Source organism: Ambystoma mexicanum, chromosome 5q, assembly GCF_040938575.1.
Source record: "Ambystoma mexicanum isolate Mex_15411 chromosome 5q, UKY_AmexF1_1, whole genome shotgun sequence".
Taxonomy (NCBI): Eukaryota; Metazoa; Chordata; class Amphibia; order Caudata; family Ambystomatidae; genus Ambystoma; species Ambystoma mexicanum.
The window spans coordinates 1,280,230,895-1,280,253,895 of record NC_090933.1 but is presented as its reverse complement, the minus strand read 5'-3'; the positions used below and the strand labels follow the sequence as shown (position 1 = coordinate 1,280,253,895).

At 46.2% G+C, this 23,001-nt stretch overlaps 1 protein-coding gene across 2 annotated transcripts in view; it reads left to right on the top strand.

Annotated features, from left to right (window-relative positions):
• LOC138498038 (microtubule-actin cross-linking factor 1, isoforms 6/7-like) overlaps positions 1-23,001 on the top strand; it is a 530,795-nt gene that overhangs the window by 89,516 nt on the left and 418,278 nt on the right. For both annotated transcript variants that reach the window (XM_069621876.1, XM_069621877.1), the window contains exon 5: positions 15,451-15,617. In XM_069621876.1, coding sequence (XP_069477977.1) covers positions 15,451-15,617 — 167 coding nt within the window. The remainder of the gene's footprint in view (positions 1-15,450; positions 15,618-23,001) is intronic.

Here is a 23,001-nt window from a genome sequence, read left to right as displayed (position 1 = left end):
GCTGATCTTGCTCCAGCTGGCCGTTTGTTGTCGGTGAGGTAAATTGGTCGATCCTGCTCTGGGAGGTCAGCCTTTTGGATTTGTCCTTGCCGATGATGGGTGTCGATAATTAGATGTCTCTATCCGGGCTGTCGCTTTGCCTCTGGTGGAGGTGCCCGCTTTCTTGCTGCTCTCTTTGCGATTTACCAGGCCGGTAGTATCCACGTGGCCCGGGCGGTGCGGGTGGCAGGCAGTGCTAGCGGTCGTTAGTTCTGGTTAGTTGCCCGGGAGCCCACAGGATCAGGGCCACATGGCCGCTTATGATCTTACTTTGCTCAGATACGGCAGGATTGGAACAGGTTTCTGATTTGTAGGAGTGGGTACCCTTTCAGTGTTTGTGTCTTTAAGGTAGTCTACTGGTCACCTATCCCACCTCTCCTGGCCAGTATACCGGGTGGGTTGTTCCCGCCCGGTAGGAGCGCTGTGTGACTGCAGTGGGAAGCGGATTCTCGATTTTCCTTTTATTTATTTTATTTTTCCCCTTTTTTATTGTGCCTTGGGCAACTCTATCCTGGTTTCCGCTCTTGCAGATTCCACCACCTCAGCACTGTGTGCAAGTAAGATGTGCCCTCCTTAAGTGTGCAGTGGCTCACGCTTTCATGCCGTTGCAGGGACCTCTTTATCTCTCCCTCGAATTATGGTGATTTTCCCAGGTTAGGTCGTGGCTGCGGATTCATCAAACGTATTGTGAGTTGCGCACTTACTGTGCTGTTTTTCTCCAGTCGCGTTGGCGGATCCGCTCTCCGCTTCTGGTCAGGTGCCGAGGGACTGTCGGCAGTGTGCGGCTGCTTCTGATTCGACTCTCTCTATCAGGTGAGACCCTCTCTCGCGGGCGCGGGGAGCGTCTTTCTTTCAGGAGGTCCCTCTAGCCCTCTGCCTCCCACTCGAGCCGTGGTTGTTTACGACTCAGCAGTCTTGGCGGAAGGCAGTCCTCTACCCGGCGCAGCTCTCCCTTCGTCTCAGATGCGTCAGCCGGTGGTTAGATTCCCTTGTGTGCATGCGGGGGGAGCAGTGTTAGTTTGGCTGGTTCAGTGCCCGGCGGGTCACCGTCTGCTTCTCCCCACCAGCCAGGCGTCCTCGACAGCCTGTATAAGTGCTGCTGTCCTGTTGCCCCACCGCCTTGGCTGGGTACGGCTGACAGTACGCTCACTCTTCAGGTCGGAGAGTTCAGAAGTCGAAGGGCTTCAGTTTACAGGGCGCGGCCATTTTGTCCGTGCGGCGCCGCCATCGTGCTGTCTCCCTTCCGCAGCTCCGAACTCGCTCAGGGGAGTGCATTTTGGGCCAGAGTTGCGTCTGTCTGCACCCGGGTCGTTCACCTTCTGGAAAAAGTGCATATCCTTTGATTTTGCCACTCGTATCAGGCTGTTTGTTCAGGATGTTTGCCGCGGTCGCAGGAGCTCCCGGGACTCACGTCATCATTGATCTGCTGCTGGCCACACCCCCCATGACTAGGCGTTTTTTTAATAATGCGCTTCACGTCCGCAGACCTCAGTGATGAGGCCTTTCACTGGATGAACCACGTTTTAAGCTGCACCTCTGGCGAGATGCCAGGGACGTCATTTCACCAAAATGCCAGGGTAGCGGAAGTGACATCACACCACCCTTGACCCCTGATGATATCACAGGAAGTGATGTCATTTGACCCCACCCCAAAGTGATATCGCGGGAAGCGATGGAACACGACCTTTTACCCATTGACAAAACATGAAGTGGCATCACATAGAATTGTGCACTACGAAAAATATGGTTACGATATCACTGTAATGTGATGTACATTTCATACAAGAATGGATCGCCATATGTATCATTAAAATCAGTGTGTATAGGCCCATTTTACCAAATTACTGTAAATGCAAGCAGACATCCATGACCAAATGATAATGATGTGTTATTATGTAGCACTTACGCTTAAGCACTTTATATAGAATAAATATACACCCAATATCACCCAACCTGTGTTGGTACTCACTTATCGACCTCAGAAGGATGAAAGGCTGAGTTGGGGCGTTTAAGAACAGACTAAATCAGTGACTCGCCCCCTGAAGTGTGTCTGAAATAAACCTTGAATGAGTCTAGCAATTACTGTATAGAATTCCAGAAATACACATTATTTGGTATTCCTGTTCTTTCTTCTTTATTTATTTAGCATTTCGAGAGCGCCCACAAAGCCCACAGGCATCGAGGCACTGTTACAGGAATTGTTTGTTTTTCAATTGCGTAATTGTTTTTTTTTTGTCTTAGTTGCGTATTTATAACGTGCTTAAATACCCTGAGGTTTCTAAGCGCTGACCCGGGGATCAAACCTGTGTTGTTTCATGTCGTCTTGCTTCCAAGGCCAGAACATTGCCACTGAGTTATCCTTCAGTGCTGAAAGTGTTAGACTTGTGGCACTTCTGTGCTTATTTTTTTAAGGGGCCTGAACAAGAAAGCCATCCACTCCAGAAGTAAAGAGCCACATGGTGGCCACAGCCCAGGAGCTTGCATTACAAAAAAATGTTTACAAAATAATTGTTTTTTTAAGAGGTCGCAAGGGAGACCTCAGAGGTCGCAGTTGTGACCTCTGGTGACCCCTAATTGACGTCCCTGCCAGATGCCCTGGGCTTTTTGATGTTTTGCCTCGTGGTTCGACAGAACAGGGGGGGACCACATTCATGTCATCATGATGGCAACATTTTGGGAGTCTACCACGAAAATCCGCGCAGGCTCTGGGGCTGAAGGATGCCAGGGCAGACTGATTAAAAAAAATAAAAAATGATTCCATTGTACGACCAAGCAGCGGCCAGTGATTGCTCTTTATAAAGCTCTGCAGGTTAAGTGGCAGCTGCAGTGATCTGTGTACACCATGCAGTCAAGTTCCGATGCCAACAGTTCCAACACACATTTCATCATTCACAATTACATGCCCGTGCCAAAATATGGCCCGCAGCCACAAGGAGGCGCTGAAGGGGCCGCCACCGAGATGTGGCGTACCGCCAGCTGCACCATGTTTTCTCTGTGAAAGGACACAGATACAGCCATATATGGTCATGGGCACTGCCTGCCCAGAGACAGACCTGCAGCTGGACAAGGCCAGCTCTGGTTTGTGTGCAAATGGGATGTCTCATGTCTGGTATTCCTAGCCTGATTCACATCCTGATGAAGTCTGTGTCTGAAGAAGGCAGCCCCCAAGTGATTGGGTGTCCGGCAAAAGCTTGAAAGTGTCCACCCTCCTAATTGAAAGCTGAGTTTGCATTTGTTTCTCATTTTCCTATTTAGCCGGGGAGTGTGCACCCCTCCCTTCCCTGCTGCACCGTGCCACGACCAAACTGATGGCAAAGATCTGGTCGTGTCTGATATCACCAGACTTGCCGTGAGATCACAGGGAACAGTGTCTGATTATCACCAGACTTGCTGTGAGATCACAGGGAACAGTGTCTAATATCACCAGACTTGCCATGAGAGCACAGGGAACAGTGTCTAATATCACCAGACTTGCCGTGAGATCACAGGGAACATTGTCTGACATCACCAGACTTGCCATGAGATCACAGGGAACATTGTCTGACATCACCAGACTTGCCATGAGATCACCAGACTTACCACGAAAACACAGGGAACAGTGTCTGATTATCACCAGACTTGCCATGAGATCAGAGGGAACAGTGTCTAATATCACCAGACTTGCTGTGAGATCACAGGGAACAGTGTCTAAGATCCCCAGACTTGCCATGAGATCACAGGGAACAGTGTCTAAGATCACCAGACTTGCTGTGAGAGCACAGGGAACAGTGTCTGAGATCACCAGACTTGCCATGAGATCACAGGGAACAGTGTCTAATATCACCAGACTTGCCAAGAGATCACAGGGAACAGTGTCTAATATCACCAGACTTGCCGTGAGATCACAGGGAACAGTGTCTGCTATCACCAGACTTGCCATGAGATCACAGGGAACAGTGTCTGCTATCACCAGACTTGCCATGAGATCACAGGGAACAGTGTCTGCTATCACCAGACTTGCCATGAGATCACAGGGAACAGTGTCTGATATCACCAGACTTGCCGTGAGATCACAGGGAACTGAATAACCTGCAATCTCTAACTCAGTGGGCAGTGTCTTGTCATCCTTCAGGATTCCCTGTTGCCAGAATTAGACTTGTTCCACATCTTTGCATGGATTGGACATGGCGAGACACGAGCACCAAACACGGCGTACACCGGTAACACATACAACCTGTGGCATATTGGTAAAGGAAGAAAAGCACAAACAAGAACTTTAAAAGAGCTGTTTTGATACTGCAGAATCAATAACTTAACTCTCATTGCTGGGATTCATCTGCATTTTCCCCTATACTGGGACCCCTACTATAGGTGAGCAGCACAGTCACACTGCACCCCAGCTTCCACGGTTCACCCAGTCCCCGGTTCTGTAGCTTCTCTGCTTGGTCTTATGACATCCGACTTGCATGCAGTAACTCTGTCTGATGGCCAGAACCTTTACTGATCAATCCCAGATCAGCACTGCTGTTGGTGAACCTTTCCAACTTCCGGTAGCCAGCATTGAGTCACCAGGGAGATTGTTTACTGTGAACACCGACCCACCCAATTGAGTCCTCTCTTTACCATTGGCCCTATTCTTAACATTGAGGGAATGACCAATACCAAGCTCGACCAATCAGAAGTTACTGCATCTCTCCCATCAATTCCCATGAGAGATGGATTCCTGGTTGAGCAAATACAGGTATTCGGGCGTTCCCGAAGTACCTACGGGTAAACGTGGTTGCGGAAAGGCTCTGTTTGTCAGTGGACAGTGCCAGCTACCCTAACTGCTAGGTTCACAACTTCAGAACACTAAAAAATACTTTATCTCATCCAAGACCACTCACCTGGGACCTGCACAAACAGTACTTCCCTTCACAGAAGATGAGATATAATGTTCTGAAACGTTGTGTGGGCATTGCAGTTTTTATGCACTATGCACCACCTGCCTCCAGCTGAGCATTTGAGGTCGGGGGATTTTACTCACTTCAGGTGAGTACCATCCTGAAACACATATAATTTTGTACTCTATGCATCTTTGTATCCAGTGATTCCTGAACATTGAAAGGTGCATTTTTCCCTTCAGATCACGCAGTAATGTTAGTGTAACTCGATGTGGTGGCGCTCCTTCTGTAGAGCTGAGTAGGTGGGTGCCAGGCTCCTATGTGACCTTCCTACCTTTTGTTCGGTGTTTGTACTCCCTATTCTAGTTTGCTGCGAGTATTGTGCTCCCTTTAGGGAGTGACAGTGCTTGTTCTGCTGCTTATCTGTGGGGTATGTGTGTTAGACTATGCTGTCACCTAGCCATTCTGCTAGGCCTTCCATCAGGCTTGGCACTAGGAGAGTTAGGTAGCACTGAAAAGAAACCTTATTGCTTAGCTGCGGGTCAGGTCTTTGCCTCCCCTGAACACAGGAGGAATTGAAGCCATTGGAACAGGCCGAAGGTGCGATATATCCTGGCTTTCACTTGGATATTTTTTTCAGCATATATTTATAGAGGAAGTGTGTCCATAAGCACCAGAGAGCTTTACAATGTATCCTCTTTCTTTTATTTTGTTTCCTCTTTCTGGAAGCTCGACACCCGAGCGAACCATTGCTCTGTAAACGCCATTGCCTTCCAGACGCCACCACGTATGAGCCTGCTTAGCTGGCCTACCTATATGAATCGCTGCGCAGTCCAGAGATGCCATTTAAAAAACACTACGGCAGAACAGGCAAGCCGGTGCAGAGGCTGTAGTGTTGGACCTATGCCGTTATAGTGTGGGTTCTTACCACCAACCTGCCTGTGGTGTGCAAAGCCACATTGAGAAGAGCCAAAGAAGACTTGGTCTGCCCCATCAAGACAACCCATAGCCAGGCATGAGATGAACCCTCTTCCCCAGCCTAGATGTAGAAGGTGCGCTTCCTTAGCAAACACAGCTGGGAATTAAGGAAGGGATCAAAATCCATGTCTTCAATGGCCGATGACTTTCGGGTAGTGAACAAGGCAATGCGACCTGTCGCAAGATTCAGAAGTTGTATTACTGTGTAGAAGAGCTCCTGTACATGGTTATCTGCTTTTGACATTTCCTTGTTAGTACATCAAGCTTTTGAGGCCAACACAGATTCTATGCATGTTTACACAGCTCCAAGATAATTGAGATCATTGTAGACCAGTTTTTGCTCCATGGACATTCCATAGTTCTATTCTGGAGCATATTTCTGGAAGAAGTCTTGCTCTTTTCTTCAGTGGACTTCTCTGGGGGCTCGCCAAGCCAACCATTGAATTGTCAGGGTGACCAATGGACACCTAAATACATCAGTTATTGAATACATGTCTTTCTATGGCCGTGCAGAATAGGACCTAATGCTAGAAGGCCAGTGCTTTCTAACTGCCTTCCTTATGAAGGGGGCATGCGAGAAAGTCCTTTATCAGAATTATAGATTGCTGACATTTTTTATATTGTTAAGAGTGAGTTAGGAGTCCTTTCACCTACATCACTCCATCTTTCATTACCAGACTCTACTTTATTCCATCTTTTTTTCCAGTTGGGTCCTGCATATGCGTACCCATGAAGAATGTCCCATCATGGATTTCAAGGTTTTTCGAATAAGCGAGCTGTCGGGATTGTCGACCAGCTAACGCAATTGGAAATTCCAGAAATACTGCAATATGTGTTTTGCTTCCATATCCAACCCTGACCAGAAGAAACCATATTGACTTCAGTTACACACACACCATACTAGTGCTCTTGGGGAAGGCAGATCGTCTTACATTGGCTCAGGAGCCCTGGCCTTGGTTGATGATTGGTTAAGGATTCAGATTTCTTCTTCCAACCCTTACCTGTTCCTTATCAATGCCACCAGATTCTTGCTGGAAGTTCAGAATCCGCTGAATCGAGGGCTAGAGACGGTGTTCCCTGAGAGAGCAAGAAGCCTGCATTTCCTCTCCCACTTCTCCATGTTGAAGAAGCTTCATCTTGCATTGGCACTAGTTCATTCCTTTACAATTCTACAAATTATAGACATCTCCAACCAGGAGACTGGTTTGCGCTTTCAACCTAAAAGATCCTTATTTCTGAATCCTTCTATGGAACCACTGCTGTAGGTTCCTCATGTTTGTGGTGGAAGGGAAGGAATGCGTCCTCAATAAAGGATCCCGCCTTAAAGCTTCAGCCCTTCTCCTTCTACCACAGGGATCTTAGCAGCGATACATTCTCCATCTAATGTGACAGAATCGGATCCCTGCTGCTGCCCCAGGGTCTGCATTGTACTCTTGAGCCCAGGAAAGCCGGCCTATCGGGCCATATTACCAGAGTAGTGAGACGCATGGAGGCTGTACAGAGTGGGAACTGCAAATCCCACCTCTGACACCTTGGCCTTGCACAGACCAGAGTGATGTAGCTTCAGGGCTAGCAGTCACAGAAGCTGCAGCTACACCTCTATCCTATTGTGAAAACACTATCCTCCGTGCCTAGGTGCATGTCGGGGAGGCGATTCCCAACATCACAACAGCATGAGCTTAGACGATACTCGTGTTACAGGAGCTCAAAGGCAGACTAAGGCCCAGGAGTTTATTTGACAAAGTGCCCTAGGAATCCTGGGAGACTAACATCTAGATTACACCATCAGGTAAGACCTGCTCAAATTGTCTACGCTCTACCCAGTAATGAAGTACCTTGCCGGGTCTCATGGGAGAGGGGTAGTGTGGACAAAGGCATGGAGTACAACGTTGGCACTGAGTGTGTAGGATCTCCTGGCCCACCCCACATTTCCTGGTTATTTGACACAGGCTTGTCTCATTTCTCTACAACATACACCCCCCTCCCGCCAAATCCCTTTAAGGTAACCCTGTACATAGCAAGGTTACAATCCACCTGAAACCCTGTGGCACCATTGCTCCCAATGTTTGCTCCTTGAAGTGGTCACCAGTCAAGACCACCACCACCACCTCCGGTGAGACATTATGGTATGATACTTCATAGCCCAGTAGGTGTGTTATCAGGGGAGGAGGGGTCTAACATTTCCAAATCTCGGAAGGGAAAACTGCCACAAGAACACAAGGAGCACATGAGAAATAAATCTCCCCACACTGATGCAGCATGTGCAGGCCTGAGCACACCTAAAATTTCATTTGATTCAGTGTCGGTGACTACAGATCACGGTCATGTGCGGAACCAAGCTCGTTCCGCAAGCGGTGAATGAGGGAGACTGTGGAGAGGGCAGGAGGTAAATGAGACTCTTGCAACTGGTCAAGGAAGCAGAATGAGAATGGGGTGTTGGTGGTTAGACCATTCTGTATCAGACACTCCCGTCCCCTGCACACCATACACACTGAACCATATCAGCCAATAGTTTTTGTAATTGGTCAATACAAATTGAGCGTTTGCTGAGATATGGTAACAAAGTTAATGACACAAATGTTTATTTATTTTATTTATTGTTTGCTTGTTAGGCACTTATAGAGGAAATTCAAAGCGCCCGCAGAGCAGCAAGGAGGGAACATGGGATAGTAGTACAGTAAGATACAAAAAGATACAGAGGGGGAGGGACGGCTGAACCTACTATGCCTTGTGAGTATTCAGAATGTGCAAGTGCCGCAAGGAAGAGGGCAGTGGGGTAAGTGCTGCGGCCTCCCTGCTCGAGTGTGGGCCGCAGATGAAGCGCAAGGTAAGTGCTATGCGGCCAGGAGCCGTGTAGGGTGGAATGTGCAAATCTCCAGTGTGGAGTGTGTGCCGAGGCAAGTGCTGAAGGAAGACAGATGCTGGAGGGATTGTGTGTGAATGGTCAGAGGCCCTGAGGATTCATAAGGGTCTAAGACACCAATCACAGAAACTGTCAGATTAGCAGATGAAGGAAGAAGGGAAGGAGGAGGAAAAGATGAGTTTTGTGTTGCTCTCGGAGTCCTTCTCAAGACGCAGAGGGAGGTGGAGGCTGTTCCAGAGGAGGGTTCCAGCCGAGGAAAGGGAGCAAACTCCTGTTCTCTGTTTAGTGAAACACTTTGCACACAGAGAGTTGGTGCCAGAGGAGCATAGAGGTCTAGAAGGAGAGTATTTGGTAAGAGAGAGTTGCAGATAGTTTTTTCCCTGGCCCCAGACAGTCTTGCAGAGAGATCTGAATTTGATCTGTGCAGCAACCGGGAGCCAGTGGAGGCTTTTAAGGGCAGCAGAGATGTGGTCCCTGGGTTTAAGGCCAAGGATACGTCTTGCTGCTCTGTCCTGGATTAGCTGGAGGGGTCGTAGAGTGGTAGAAGGTAGATTGAGGAGGATGCTGTTGCAATAGTCCAGCCTAGAGAGAACCAGGGCTCTGGAAACATTGAGCTTCTGAGGGAAAGTGAGAAATGGGAGAATTCCTTTGAGAAGTAAGTGGGATTTCTTGGCAATGTCCTGCATGTGAGGGAGGTAGGATAAAGAGGAGTCAATGATGCCTCCAAGGTTATACATAATACATAAAATCATAATACATAAATTATAAGGATGTAGTGCTCTCTATGCGTTTCGGGACCAACCAATCATCGGGAGCAACATTTTGTTTACCATATGTGTGTTCCTTCAAACATCATGAATTATCTACAAAATAAGTAAAGAATATAACAGAGATCTGGTATTAACAATTGTTGGTTGTTGATATAAAGAAATATATGAGTGGTAAAACTCGTATTCCATTTTCAGTCACCTGGATGACTTCCCGGTGGAGAATGTCCATTAATAATTGCCCCTCGGTGTCCAAATGTTATGGTCCTTAGCGTACTAAACGTATCTCTCCACCTAATGTAGGCAGGATACAGAAAACATTTTTTTGTATCTAATTTGTTAGAACTTTAGTGAATTAAAACACAAATCTCGAATAAACTAGGGGTGCATACCTCAAAATTCCCTGCAAAGCATTGACTACTCACTGGAGACTGCGTGTTCAAGCAAGGTAGACCTGGCTATTAATCTGCAAGCAATTTAATGGAAACTCGGCATCAGGCACTGGTCATCTATTTTTAATCCATTTGGGAATATGTAAAACAAGAGTAACTCGCCCATGCTAAGCATGTAGAGTGTAGACGGGGCCACTAGTTTCTTGTTTCACAATATTCTACCTATTAGGAAAACCTACATAGTGGTTGACTATGTCACAGATGAACCTAAGTACTCAGGAAGGTACGATCAAACCATATGGCTGATTGAAATCTCACATGAAAGACACCTTTGGTCTGTTGAAACGTTCTGGTGTGATGCTTTCAAAAGCAAGTTAGTCTTTATTGAGAAAAGATTCACTAATGTGAGAATCTGTAATTAAAATAGATGGGAATCTATTGGTGTCTGTAGTGAGAATCTCTGTTTCGATTATCAGACCTGGTGGACCAAAATGGCCATGAGTCACCTAAATTGAAATGATAGCGAGCGTTAGTGGATCACGGAGCAAGCGAAATCCAGACCCAAAATGGCCACCATTTAAATCAGGGTAAAACAGCGTTACGTTATGACGTCATGGAAAGGATGTCATTGTCGGTTTCCTGATAATGCTTGTTGTCGGAATTACATGTGTGAGATTCTTTCTGTATGATCTCAGAATACGAAGGTTCTGATTCAGTCATTCCAGAGGAAGTTGATTACTTGTGCTATTGTGGTCACTTGGCAATCCAAATTTGGGTGATAATAACCGTGAAATGAGCGCAGGCAAATTCGAAGGGAATTGACATAAGAACAATGTGTTAACACAAAACTTTCACATCCAAGTTTTTACCAATATATCCATGTCAAGTAATGATGACCTACCAATTTCAATATTGAGCATACTCAGTTGCGGATTTGTTGAGCAACGTGTAAATGAGTCCTAATTAGATCAAATGATGGAGAGATCCTGTAGAGTATCTCAGGCAGTTAATGCACATGAAACAGTAACAACATCATGATCTCCGTACTGTCTACTCCTGGTTGGAGATATGCTACGTAGTGTTAACGAGCCATACATATGTTTTATAAATAGAACTATCCGATGCAATATCTTGGGTATGATAATTCGGGACATATTCACATCGTGTGACTTTAGGTGTCCTTTGTCAAATTCAGACAAATCATTGTCACAACATTTATAATTCCTTAGCACCCTCTATTGTTTACAGTCCACATTAAGACATAGTATCACATCATTGATAAATCCTTATATCTCTAGTGTTGCAATAGCCACACAATAACATGAAATCTGAACAGATTGTTGAGTGTTCAAGATAGTCATACATAAGGCATCTTACCGATTACAGTTCTCACATGGGGGTTCATCTTCAAGAGTACAGTTATTGCATAACAGTTCATGATCTTATCACATTCTATCTCTAAATAGATAATAAAATGCCACTAGAATATTTTTAAAGAGATAATAAAATGGCACAAGAGTATCATCCATATTAAGTAAATGTCTCAGATATGATGACCCTGAGTTCTGCCATTACCCCGGCCCAGTGTGCAGGCACAAGTAGCGCCCCGAGACAAGGAGCATGATCTCCCCAGAGTTAAGGAATAGAAGCAGAGGGCCTGAGATAATAGAATGAGAAGCCAAGAAAGAAGTGTGGTAACACTTGAATCCCCCAAGACTATCAGTAACTATGCTGTGAGAAACATTGCTTAATAAGGAACCCCTAGACTGAGAATTGGAAACCCAAAGACTTTTTTCGTCTGATTCCCAAAGTGAAGATGACCCCGTTGTTGAGTGTTATTTTCCTTAGTTGAACCACTTTTGTAGAAACCTCTGTGTATTTCATTGTCCCAAATTGCCACTATCGATGGCACTAGATTGCTTTTAAGTCATGTCCCTTAGGAGCCATGGGTTTTTAATAATGTTTTAGCCCCTCCATTTAATGGGGTTACAGTGGCTGGAGTAAAATCACATGACTAGTGGCTCTGCTGTCCTAATCATATTCATGGGAGTATATCCTGAAGTAATACTTTGCCATATCCTAGATGGTGATTGGATGTAGGCTTTAACTTCCTAGCAATGAATAGGTGAAGAGAATAATGATAGGAATATATTCAAAGAAACTGTTGTGAACATTGGAGATTGTTTATTGGGCGCAGTATAAGAAACATAATAATTGATTGACCACACTAAGTTTAATTCTTATATTATCTCTACAAGAGCGTAAATAACTGCTAAAGAAATGTGTTAAGTATTCCTAATGTTATTAATGTCCCACCCCCTTTCCTCCGTACTGTTGGGATGTCCCACGGATTAGGGACCAACCAGAGCGTGGTGCAAAGCGACACAATTGAACTTTCCATTTTTTTCCTGTGTGAGCGAATTCTGTGCACCCCCGGTGTGGCATCTCCTCCATGCACCGCGGCAAGGGCATTGAATTTCTGTTTGGACAGGTCTAAGGAAGTGGTCAGGGAAACACAATGTTCTGTGACCTTCGGAGGATTGGCTCCGAGTGGCGCGACCTCCAAGGTATCCATAGCACACTGGATGGTCTCCACTCTTGTGGGCACATAAAGATTGCAGGGTTAAACAGCGCCTTACGGGCTACACTCTCATCTGGTGAGGGTCAAAAGCAACATTGGTAGCTTTCCAGCGACCATTGCCGATGCTAGGTTTATGTATGTAAAGGAGCAACCTGGGCAAACCTACACCCCTTCTGTAAGCGTTACTGCATCGAACACCCCTCGATGGACAAGCAGTTCTGAGGTATCCTCTTGTTGTCTGTCTTCTAGCCGCCCACACCTTTTGTAAGGGTGCTTTCGAATCTCCCAGTACGCAGGAAAGAGGGCGAATGTAAGAGTGGCTGTTACTCCCGAGTCCCCTTTCCTCCATACGCCCTCCTTCCTTCCATGCTAAAACAGTGCATGTACAGGGTGCAGGAAAAACATGGAAGGGTCATGCAGTGGTCCTGACCCCATTCCCTGGGACACCCCAGGAGTATGGAGGAAAGGGCACTATGGACCAAGAGTACCAGTGTCACTATGGCGAGTAACATTTCCGATTTCTAATTTAGGAGTTTGAAAGGCACTATTTTTCAAGTGTAAATGGTTGTCGTCGTCTAAATGATAAAACTGAGTAGGGAGTTTTCTAGAACCACTGCTCTTTATCTTTAAACAACTGTAATAAGACTCGGTTGCTACATATTTTGCAGGTAGGTCCATAATAATGTTGCTGTCCCATAGTAAACCCTCCAGTTGCTCAAGAGTAGACTTCTCTCTTGCCATAAGCGCAGACGTTCAGCTCTCTCCATAGGCTCGTGTTGAGCACAGCACTATTCTCTGCCTCAAAACCCGCCACTGCCCCGGTGGGCAATTTGACCACCACTGGCGTCTGGAGGCTTGGATCCGGTAACTGGGCTAATCCGGTGATGTATTTTCCCACGTTTCTTTTCCTACACTTTTGCTTTTGCTTTATCTAAGCAAAATAACACTCCACAATCTGACTGGGCGGAGAGCACGTCGGCTTTGTCTGGAGTGTTTGGAAGTCGTATGGTGTTCAGGTACAATCTTTGTTCGACATGAAGACCCTCTGCCCAGCCAATTGCGAGGCAAATATCTCTTTAGCATGTTCAAATGCTTTTCTGTAAAGGTCTTCCACGTTCGACCACATACATGCCCTTATTGTCACTTTCCAGCAAGATGTCTCTTTGGATGTCCTCTGAAGACTGTCTCGTGCTACGCTAGTAGCGATATGCTCCGTTTGGTGAAGTCTTACTCAAGGACCTGTTTTCCTATGTTTCCTGTTGACGCCAACGCTGCTCCCTTTAACTTGTGAAAGATTCTTTCAGTGTCCCACTCAGTTATGAAGGGGGAGGATTTGCTGGACTACAAACGACTCCTCTTGTATTTCTAGACCATACTTCTACCCCCTCTTTATGAGCCACTCGGTCTCTGTTCCCGGTCCATGTATCGCTTGTGCCTTTCATGTGGGTGGTGTGTGTGGGGGGGGGGGGACACTTCCACCCAGCCTTTCATTCTTAAGACTGTCCTCTCCCAGGCTGGGAAGATGAATCTTTTGTTCTAGGGAAAGGTGGGCTCTGGATCAGTAACGCAAGAGTTGCAATGGTGAGAGGTTTGCACTAGGCTGGCCACATATCACTTCTCTAGCGGCAGGATCCATCACATTAGCAACCCGTGCAGGCTAGGGACCTCAAATATGTCCACAAACCGATTTCGACTTATAGTTAAACACAATCACGTTGCCATACCTATATGGTCAGGGTAAAAGAGATGCACCTTGGCTGGTGTCTCGTGCTGCTGTGTGTTCGTTCTGTTACAGGGGTAGACCTTGTTCCCCCTAGAGCTGTTCTGTTATCTTCAGATCCTACATATTTGGGAAGGACTTCCTGGACTCATGATGGCTGCCAGTTCTTGGACTGCTCCTTGGCAATTGGTTGGGAGGACTTTTGAGAAGCTGCTTCTGGGCCTGGCAGGGACACTTGCTGCACTCTGATATGTTAATGAAGGTTGTACTGAATGTGAGGCCCTCCAATCAGCATCTGTTTGGTTGACGCAGAACATCACTAGGTGTAGATTCCATTGGTTTCCCTGAAGGAGATGATTTGATCAGCCTCACGCCATGCTTTGGGCAGCACTCACAGTATAGGCCTGGCTGGTGGGCAGCGTTAACCAGTTAAGCCGTTTAAAAAGCATTGATATTCCCATAGACGTTTGCCGTCTCAAATAGGAAGGAGCGCAAATGTAGGCCACGTTTGCAAGGGCTCACAGTAGAGACTGGGAAGGAATTTTCTTTTTTGTGTATTGTTTTTAATCACTCACACTCCCCTAAGGCTGCTTCTGAGTGCTTATAAACTAAAAGCAAAGGCCAAGCCATGCAAGAAAGTGAGCCATGTGTGTGGACTTGGTGGATCTTATCTGCCATCAACACTGAGTGTGTCCAACTCGCTGATAACTCGATTGTTGCTGAAAGCCATCACTGCTGGATGCTTAGTTGTTACAGAGCCTGCATGATATAATGGCTGGGATATAAATGGAGCAACTCGTGTGCAGTCGAAGGACATTTTTGGTGGGCCCCATGACAATGTTGATGACTGTTGTCGTGGATTCTTATCAGAATTGGCAGAATGGCATATTGTCATGTCCTTTGAAAGAGCAAAGGGTCTTTTTCCAAGATCTCACATAAACTACCACACACCAACATGGAGCAGCTTCAAGAGTTGGCATGACCACCAGTCTGTCATTTAGTCCGCCGGTTTGGGCGTACGGCAAACTGGCCTGCTACATACCCGGTCCTCGGATAGCTAGCACCAGCAGCAAATGGTCTGGCCCGCTTGGCACGGTTTATGAATCAAGTCCTATGTAAATGTCTGTCTAGTAGTTGAATTTCATGTCTTGGGTTCAAGGTCTTTGCGTAAGATATCAAGATATAGTATAATGCCCCTACTGCAACTACATGCCTTTTAACTCTTCTCTCTCCCTCTATCCCTCAAAGCTTCTGCAGAGACTGTTGGAGGATCGAAGACCTAGAGTTCAACGTGCCTTGCAGGACAAGAGGCCATTGGCAGAGATGGGCATCAAGACCGATGGAACAAGCGTGTCTGCCGGAATGTCGGACCTTCAGGAGAGATGGGAAGGCCTGGTGCAGAAGGCAGAGGCAAGGTACGGACAGGTGGAGATGCAAGTCCATCCCCACTGCACGAGCTAGAGATAGCAAGTCAACTGGGTCTCACGTATGGAATCTCCATCATGAGCTATTATGAATATACTAGCTGCACCCAGGGTATGAAATGCCTATCTAGGGCTTCTTTCTCTCTGTCTCTCTCCTCTGTCTCTCTCCTCTGTCTCTCTCCTCTGTCACTCTCCTCTGTCTCTCTCCTCTGTCACTCTCCTCTGTCTCTCTCCTCTGTCTCTCTCCTCTGTCTCTCTCCTCTTTCTCTCTCCTCTGTCACTCTCCTCTGTCTCTCTCCTCTGTCTCTCTCCTCTGTCTCTCTCCTCTGTCACTCTCCTCTGTCTCTCTCCTCTTTCTCTCTCCTCTGTCACTCTCCTCTGTCTCTCTCCTCTTTCTCTCTCCTCTTTCTCTCTCCTCTGTCACTCTCCTCTGTCTCTCTCCTCTGTCTCTCCTCTGTCTCTCTCCTCTGTCTCTCTCCTCTGTCTCTCTCCTCTTTCTCTCTCCTCTGTCACTCTCCTCTGTCACTCTCCTCTGTCTCTCTCCTCTGTCACTCTCCTCTGTCACTCTCCTCTGTCTCTCTCCTCTGTCTCTCTCCTCTTTCTCTCTCCTCTGTCTCTCTCCTCTGTCTCTCTCCTCTGTCACTCTCCTCTGTCTCTCTCCTCTGTCACTCTCCTCTGTCTCTCTCCTCTTTCTCTCTCTCTTCTGTCTCTCTGCTGTTTCTCCGTCTCTTTCAATCTCCTTCACTCTCACTTTCTCCCGGGCTCTGTGTGCGAGAGTCAAGTTGTCGGGTACATATTTGCCAAAGGTACCCCACCTGTCGCTGGCCTCAGCACAACGACTGGAGAAAAACACTGATATCCTGAAAGGGGGGCTGCTAATATTGCAATAGTTAAAGTGTGGAGTCCACCCTGAGTACTTGTAGTCACATAATTCCTCGTCATTGGGAGTGTCCTGCAGGGATGTCGTCATCACACTTAGGGTGCATAGTGTGTATGGAGGCAGGTGAGGGTAAGCAGATGTGCGCTGAGGGGGTCGGGCGTGGGTTACTGAGGTTCTGACAGATCTGCTAAGGGATTGGAGGACCAAGCTACTGGCTCTAGAAGTTAATATATTCGTTTCTAATTATTGTTAATTTATTAGTGTTATTCTGTATCAAATGTACTGCACTACCAACCAGTCAGTGGCCAGCCCCCAATATTAAACCTTGCCCACGTGTTCACAAAAGAAACGGATCATTGGCTTTCCAAGAAGGAAGTAGATTCTGAGAGACAAAATGGTGTGTATTCTTGGCAAAGAAGCTGATAAAAAAGGATATTATATAATTCTGTTTTTAATCAGTTTACAATTTAAATTTATAATGATCACTTCCAGGATATATTGCAGTCCTAATAAAGTTCCACTTGTACTACTGAGCAAAGCACATTATCTCAAAACCTAGAATAGTTATATAAATTATGTGTTGATGTATAGGGTTATCATTCCAAGATTGACTGTCTGATATACACACCTACTATTCTCTTTTGAAATCCCTTCATGGGAAAGGAGAAGGAGCCAAAGTATACAACCGAGTGTCCAGGCTTCTTTGAAATCAAAGAGCATTTTGGGGACATAAGAATGACCATAGAGCTTTTTATTTGGCAACAGAGTTGCATGCTTGATTTAATAAGAACTTCTTGCACACTGGGCTTGGTGCTCATTTTATCTTTCTCAACACTTGCCCAGAGTTTGTCCCAAATACAGTCCTCATTTACACAGCATGAGGATTTGGATCCGAGGATCAATAGGGTGCGACATCTATCGCTCTGGGTCTGAAGGCCCTCCAACTCCTGGTTTTCTAGAGATGTTAGCTCGCAGATTTGGGGAGCCTTGCAGAATTTTGGAGGGGCTGGGTATCAAGGTAAGAATATGCACAGACCTCATTAGAGAATTATATAAATGGGATACTTATAATTTGTAAAATGGAAGTAAAGTGTTGATGAAGATTATAAGTAAGGAATTAATCTTTGCAAAGTCTCTGAGTGTTACTGGATCTTGATCCGACTTGTTAGTGATATGCACAACGTTGAAGGTTCTCTGGGACCTCAGTTCTACTAGTGTGGTGATACCCTAGGGGGACACCACTGGTAAGGCCAAGCAATGGCACACATAACACGTCATAGTTAATAAAGTTGTATTACTTAAACCTCATCTATTTCTTAATTGAAGAGGTTGGACCAAATGCCTACAGGATCTAAGGCACAGTCATCAAACTATAAGCTGGCTTCTAAGTTGATCAGTGTCCGGGCGATCAACCAAAAGTAGGGCTTTCTCCAGGTGTCCAACCTCTGCGGACATCGATGTCCAGATCGTAGTTTTTACGCTACACTTCCTTCTCCCTTGTAGAAATGCCCTATGCTACAAAGTAATGTCAAAACGATGTGGCCAACAGAAAGTTCAGAAACCTAATTTGATGAAGTCGTTTGGCCTTCTGGCTGCCTTAGAGTTTCAACACGAATGTCCCAGTATTCAGCCAAGAAAAGAGTTCCCAAAGGCCTAATCCTGAATGTCCAGCCCTAAACTAGGGAAGCACAACACATGAGGTCTCCTGGGAAGGTTCTGCTATGGCTTTATTCATGAACTGACCTCTCTCCAGTCTTTCTTCCGTCACCGGCTCACCGAGGACGTCTCCCAAGGATCATATTATTGGATTCCTTGTGTAAAGGCTCCTTCCCTTTGGCTTTTCCTCACACTCTGGTTTCTTGAAAATGCACTTGGCTTCTCATAGCGCTCCTTGCCCATCTCCGGTCACCCCCAGAACTTGGGTTTCATCTGCTCTCACGGTAGATCTCCGAGACTGGCAGCTCTCCAGCGTTCACGCCAATAGGTGTTCCTCCCTTGCCCACTCGGGCTCCTTTTCAGGGAGACATTATCGTCTCACCTTCTTGCCACTAGTCTCTCAGTTTTAAGAATTAATTTACCTGCAGGCTTCCTTCTGCATGGCACAAGGACATCTTTCCCGCAGTCTGTCCTCCTCTTGGTAGGGGCGCAGGGTTAACCTTCTCAAGAGAAGCTGTTGCAGGCTGGCCCAGGTAACGTGGTCCCTGTTCACCCAAGGACGGTTTGGATGCCCACCAATTCCCTCCACCTCCTCTTTTTTTGTCTCCCCCTTTCTACCTCTTTTATAGTGCTTTTGGGGGTTTGAAACTAAATCATGATGGCCATTCCAATCGGAAAGGCCAAAAGAAGTACTAGCGTGTTTCATTCATTGCGTGTACTACCCCCCAGGGATATTTAAATATCTGTGTATTGAATGATTGGGTGACTTCCTCCACCGCTTCCTTCCATGCTTACACATGCGGCTTGTAGCATTGAAGCCATCTTGGAATTCCTGTGGCTCCTGCACTGGTGTCTGGGGCATTATGCCCACTACAGCTGGTGTTCCTTGGCTTCTGACCGCCACTTCTGCACTGGCCTGCAAAGACCACAGCCGTCCAAACCCTTGTATTTGTAAGCTCAGGAACTTCTTTGTTTCTCATACTCTCGCTTCCAATCTCTATGCTGGTTGACCTGCCGGGCTATGTTCCAGTACCAGCAGTGGGTTTAACAGGGGGAGCTGTTACTATTTTATTCTCCAACTTGTTTCTGGAGAGTAAGCTAGTACTGGGAAAGATTGCCTGTAACATCTGAGCTGGGTCTTGTTCAGAAATTCCTGATGGTATTCTCTTGGGGTCTTCAGTAGCCGGGATCTGCAACACCTTGGTGGATGCCACGCAGCACCTTCGCGGAGTAGCATGTCTGCGGGCTCCCACTCCTTCCACCCTCTGGGAGACCCACTGGGTGGTGGCTGTACCCACCAGTCCCCAGTGGCTTGCTGCCCATACATAAAGAGATGGGGGAGGTCTTGCAGCTTATCACATACCTTAGAACATGTATTGACTCTTCCAGGTTTCAATCTCTCATAGGAACTAATGGAAGAGATTAACAGGCTTTCTTCGTCCCTAACAGTAAGTACAGAACCCAATGTAAAAATTCAAGTGTTACCGCTGTGACTTTGCTTCGGGATCAGTCGAATGTCTTCAACTAGTTCTGACAGCTGGCAGTCCAAGCTTGGATCCTTGCAAGCCGAGGCCTTCCCGCTAGAGGTGCCTGTGTTCAGGTTGGCTTTCAGGATCTTTGGTGATCAAGCACAAGGTCTTCAAGCAGAGGCACCTGCTGTGTTTCTGATGGTTATGTTCTTGTGCACAGAGCTGAACTGGCAGTGCAGTGTATGCGGCTGCTCGGTTCATGGAAGGTGCAGCTCTAGTCCTGGGAAAGTCAGAGCGTGTCCACCGTATGTCGATCAGGGAGGAGCGGGACTCCTCTGAGTCCTGGTGTAACTTTTGGGGTACTTATCGGATGCCACCAGTATGTGTCCAGTGATCATACCATCCAACATTTGAAAACTGTTAAGGCGTAGATATGACATCAGGATGAGGGAGATATATGCAGTGACTGGGTGCTGAGGCCTTGATAAGAGCAGGCAATCCTCGAATGCTTGCAACTGGGCCGTGGCAGCCAGGTCAAGGGCAAGGAAGTGCCAGTTTCTTTGTCCCCTCCAGCCAACAGATGTCTGCAGTTGCAGGTATACATGGAAGTTTGCGCCAGAGCATTTCTTGTAAGAGTTCAGAGAACAGCGCAATTACTCGAGTTGTAGAAGGGATTGCCGGTTCGGGGGAACTCTGCTCCCATTCACAGCCTTGCATTCTTTCAAACATTTGTCTTCCATACTCCACTTTCATGGTGGTCTTGACTGGATTTTCCTCAAGTGTGGATCCAGACACAATTAACATACTGGTCATACATGCTTTTGGTAACTGGAGCTGTGGTTTAGTTTGGTCAGAAGCCGTGACCATGTATGGCAACATCTGTATGTACCCCTCTCTCTCTCATAAAAAGCCTGTCTGGTCATTACATTCTGTGCTGATTGACCAAGGTGTTCACTGTAGAAACAACCCAGGGATACACCATCAAACAAAGGCTGCCACCAACATGAAGGGGCATGTGGCCTTCCTTTGGGGATAATTGCTCTTTGCATCAAGGATGAGGGTCAACTGGAAAAGTCAGGAAAACCAGGTCCGGGGATTAAAAAATACTCGGGGCCTGGCAGCAAATGTTCCAGATAGAACTTGTTCATCTAAAAATACTTCATGTTCAAGGTGGGAGACGGGTACATTGATGTCTCGGTATAAGATCTCTCCCCAAGGTCTTTTACAAATACTTGGGCTTGGTGGTAGCTGACCTAAGAGTGTGTGATTGCACAGTAACGCAGCGGATGCAGTAACCAGTCTCGGGAGGATAGCTCAGGGGCAACGTGCTCGCCTTGGAAGCAAGACGACACGGAGCAACCCGGGTTCGATCCCCTGGTCGGCGCTTGGAAACCTCTGGGTATTAAGCGCGTTATAAATATATCATATTTTTAAACCATTTATTGGCATTTCATTGAACATGTTACAGTAGGCAATAAGCAGCGAGCAATAGAGCGAAGCATTTAGATAACTATAGTATCATATAACAAAATAAAATGTAGCTATAACAGAGCTTTGGGGTTGTGGGCTTCAGTGCATCTAGTTGTTTCCTGTGCCGCCCTGCGGTAGGGTTTGCGAGGTCTTATAAACAAGATAGTTGCTGAATGCTAAAGTCCAGTCCTCTGCCCTCTGCTACCGTTTTAACCTTGCCACCCATGGAGTAATGTTCAGCTTATCTTAGCCTTTAACTTTTTAACCCCCAACATGATATCCCTTGCCCCCGGCCCCCGAATATCATATCAGATTCATGACATAATCAAGAATATACACATCCTGCGCCTTAAGTAAAAATCTAACTTTGTAAATATTATTGATCTAATATATTTGTATATAGTGCTTCATACCATAGCTCTACCACTTCTAAAAACCATGACAGTATGTGTTCGCAATACCCAGTTTAATGGCACTTCACTTATTGCCCGCGTAAGATTAGGAGGTGAACTAGTCCTGTGGGGCTGGAACTTGGGAAGGTCAGGCTTGCCTCATGTTGTGAAAACAAGGAAATAATATGAGGCAGGGTAACCAAAAAGGAAACACACCAAACACAGGTTACAAAGGAACATACAAAGTACTTTATTTTATACTGAATCCAGTTACAAAAGAACAGAACAAAATTCAGATAGCTATCGACCCTCAGTACAACACAGCGAACTCCGGCGTGGTTCGGTGTGCTCAGTGAGTGCAAATATTCATTGAAACAGTCAGGTTTTTATACATTTCAAGCCTGCTGTTCAGCCCTCCTTTGGGTTAACCATTCCATAAATAAGTTACTGCTCTAGGGTCCCTTGCCAGGTCAAATCTAGTTCATCTTAGGTTTATACATTAACAAGAAGAAATGGTAATAATGTATGCTCTAGGCCTAACATTACAATGCAGGACTTAATTTATACAATATAGTTAAGCAGGTGTTCTCATTCAATTAAAGATCAGTTTCGGTGATACAGGTAATCCATTACACACAGGTCAGCAGAAGGACAAGATCTCAGCTCATGACCCTAACAAGTGGCCTGCAGGCAAGTTATACATTAGCTGTACAGAGGTCATGACAATCGAGTTCTGTTCTGAATAACATAGGCTACCATTTTAGCTTACATGGCGACTTTATAGAGCAAGAAAACCTAAAATGGCGGCTTGACCCAAAATGACAGTTTACATGGTTTCTAAGGTCAGGACCTTGCAATGCAAGTTTATTCACATGTAGTTTATAAGCAGCTTGTTAGCAGCTTGGCGTAGGCCAATATACATATATTCATAGCAATAGGAGGCACAATATAATTTCTAGTTTGACAAACTCTCCTTTTGGCCTATGCCAAGTGCTAAACTACTTCTGATCTCCCTGCAAATAACTCCATGTGTCATTGTCCATACACCCTGAATAGCTGTCAGAAATATCTATCGCCATTAGATCTTTTACTAAGATCTCTTTCAGTACATACTCCTTAGAGGTTTTATCCGGGGCATACACTTTATGTCCTATTGTACCTATCGCCTGAGCGCAACATCCCCCTAGCATTGAACATATACTTGGTAGACATTGGATACAACAACAAAGAAATATCAGAATTCCCAAAATAATCAGCAAGACTGAAAGCACTTTCCAACCCCAAGACCGCAAGAAGTCCCAGAACCAAGCGCTAAGATCCCAATTTCCCTCGGGAACATGCACTTCTGAACTAAGAATGTGCAGATTCTGTATTGCCTTAAAAATAGTTGGGGAGGAATCCGGTACAAAAACACAGCAAGCGGACCCCACTAGTTTATATACTCCACCACGTTCAGCCAGAATGACATCTAATGCCATCCGGTTCTGAAGCGCTACCAATCTGATCGC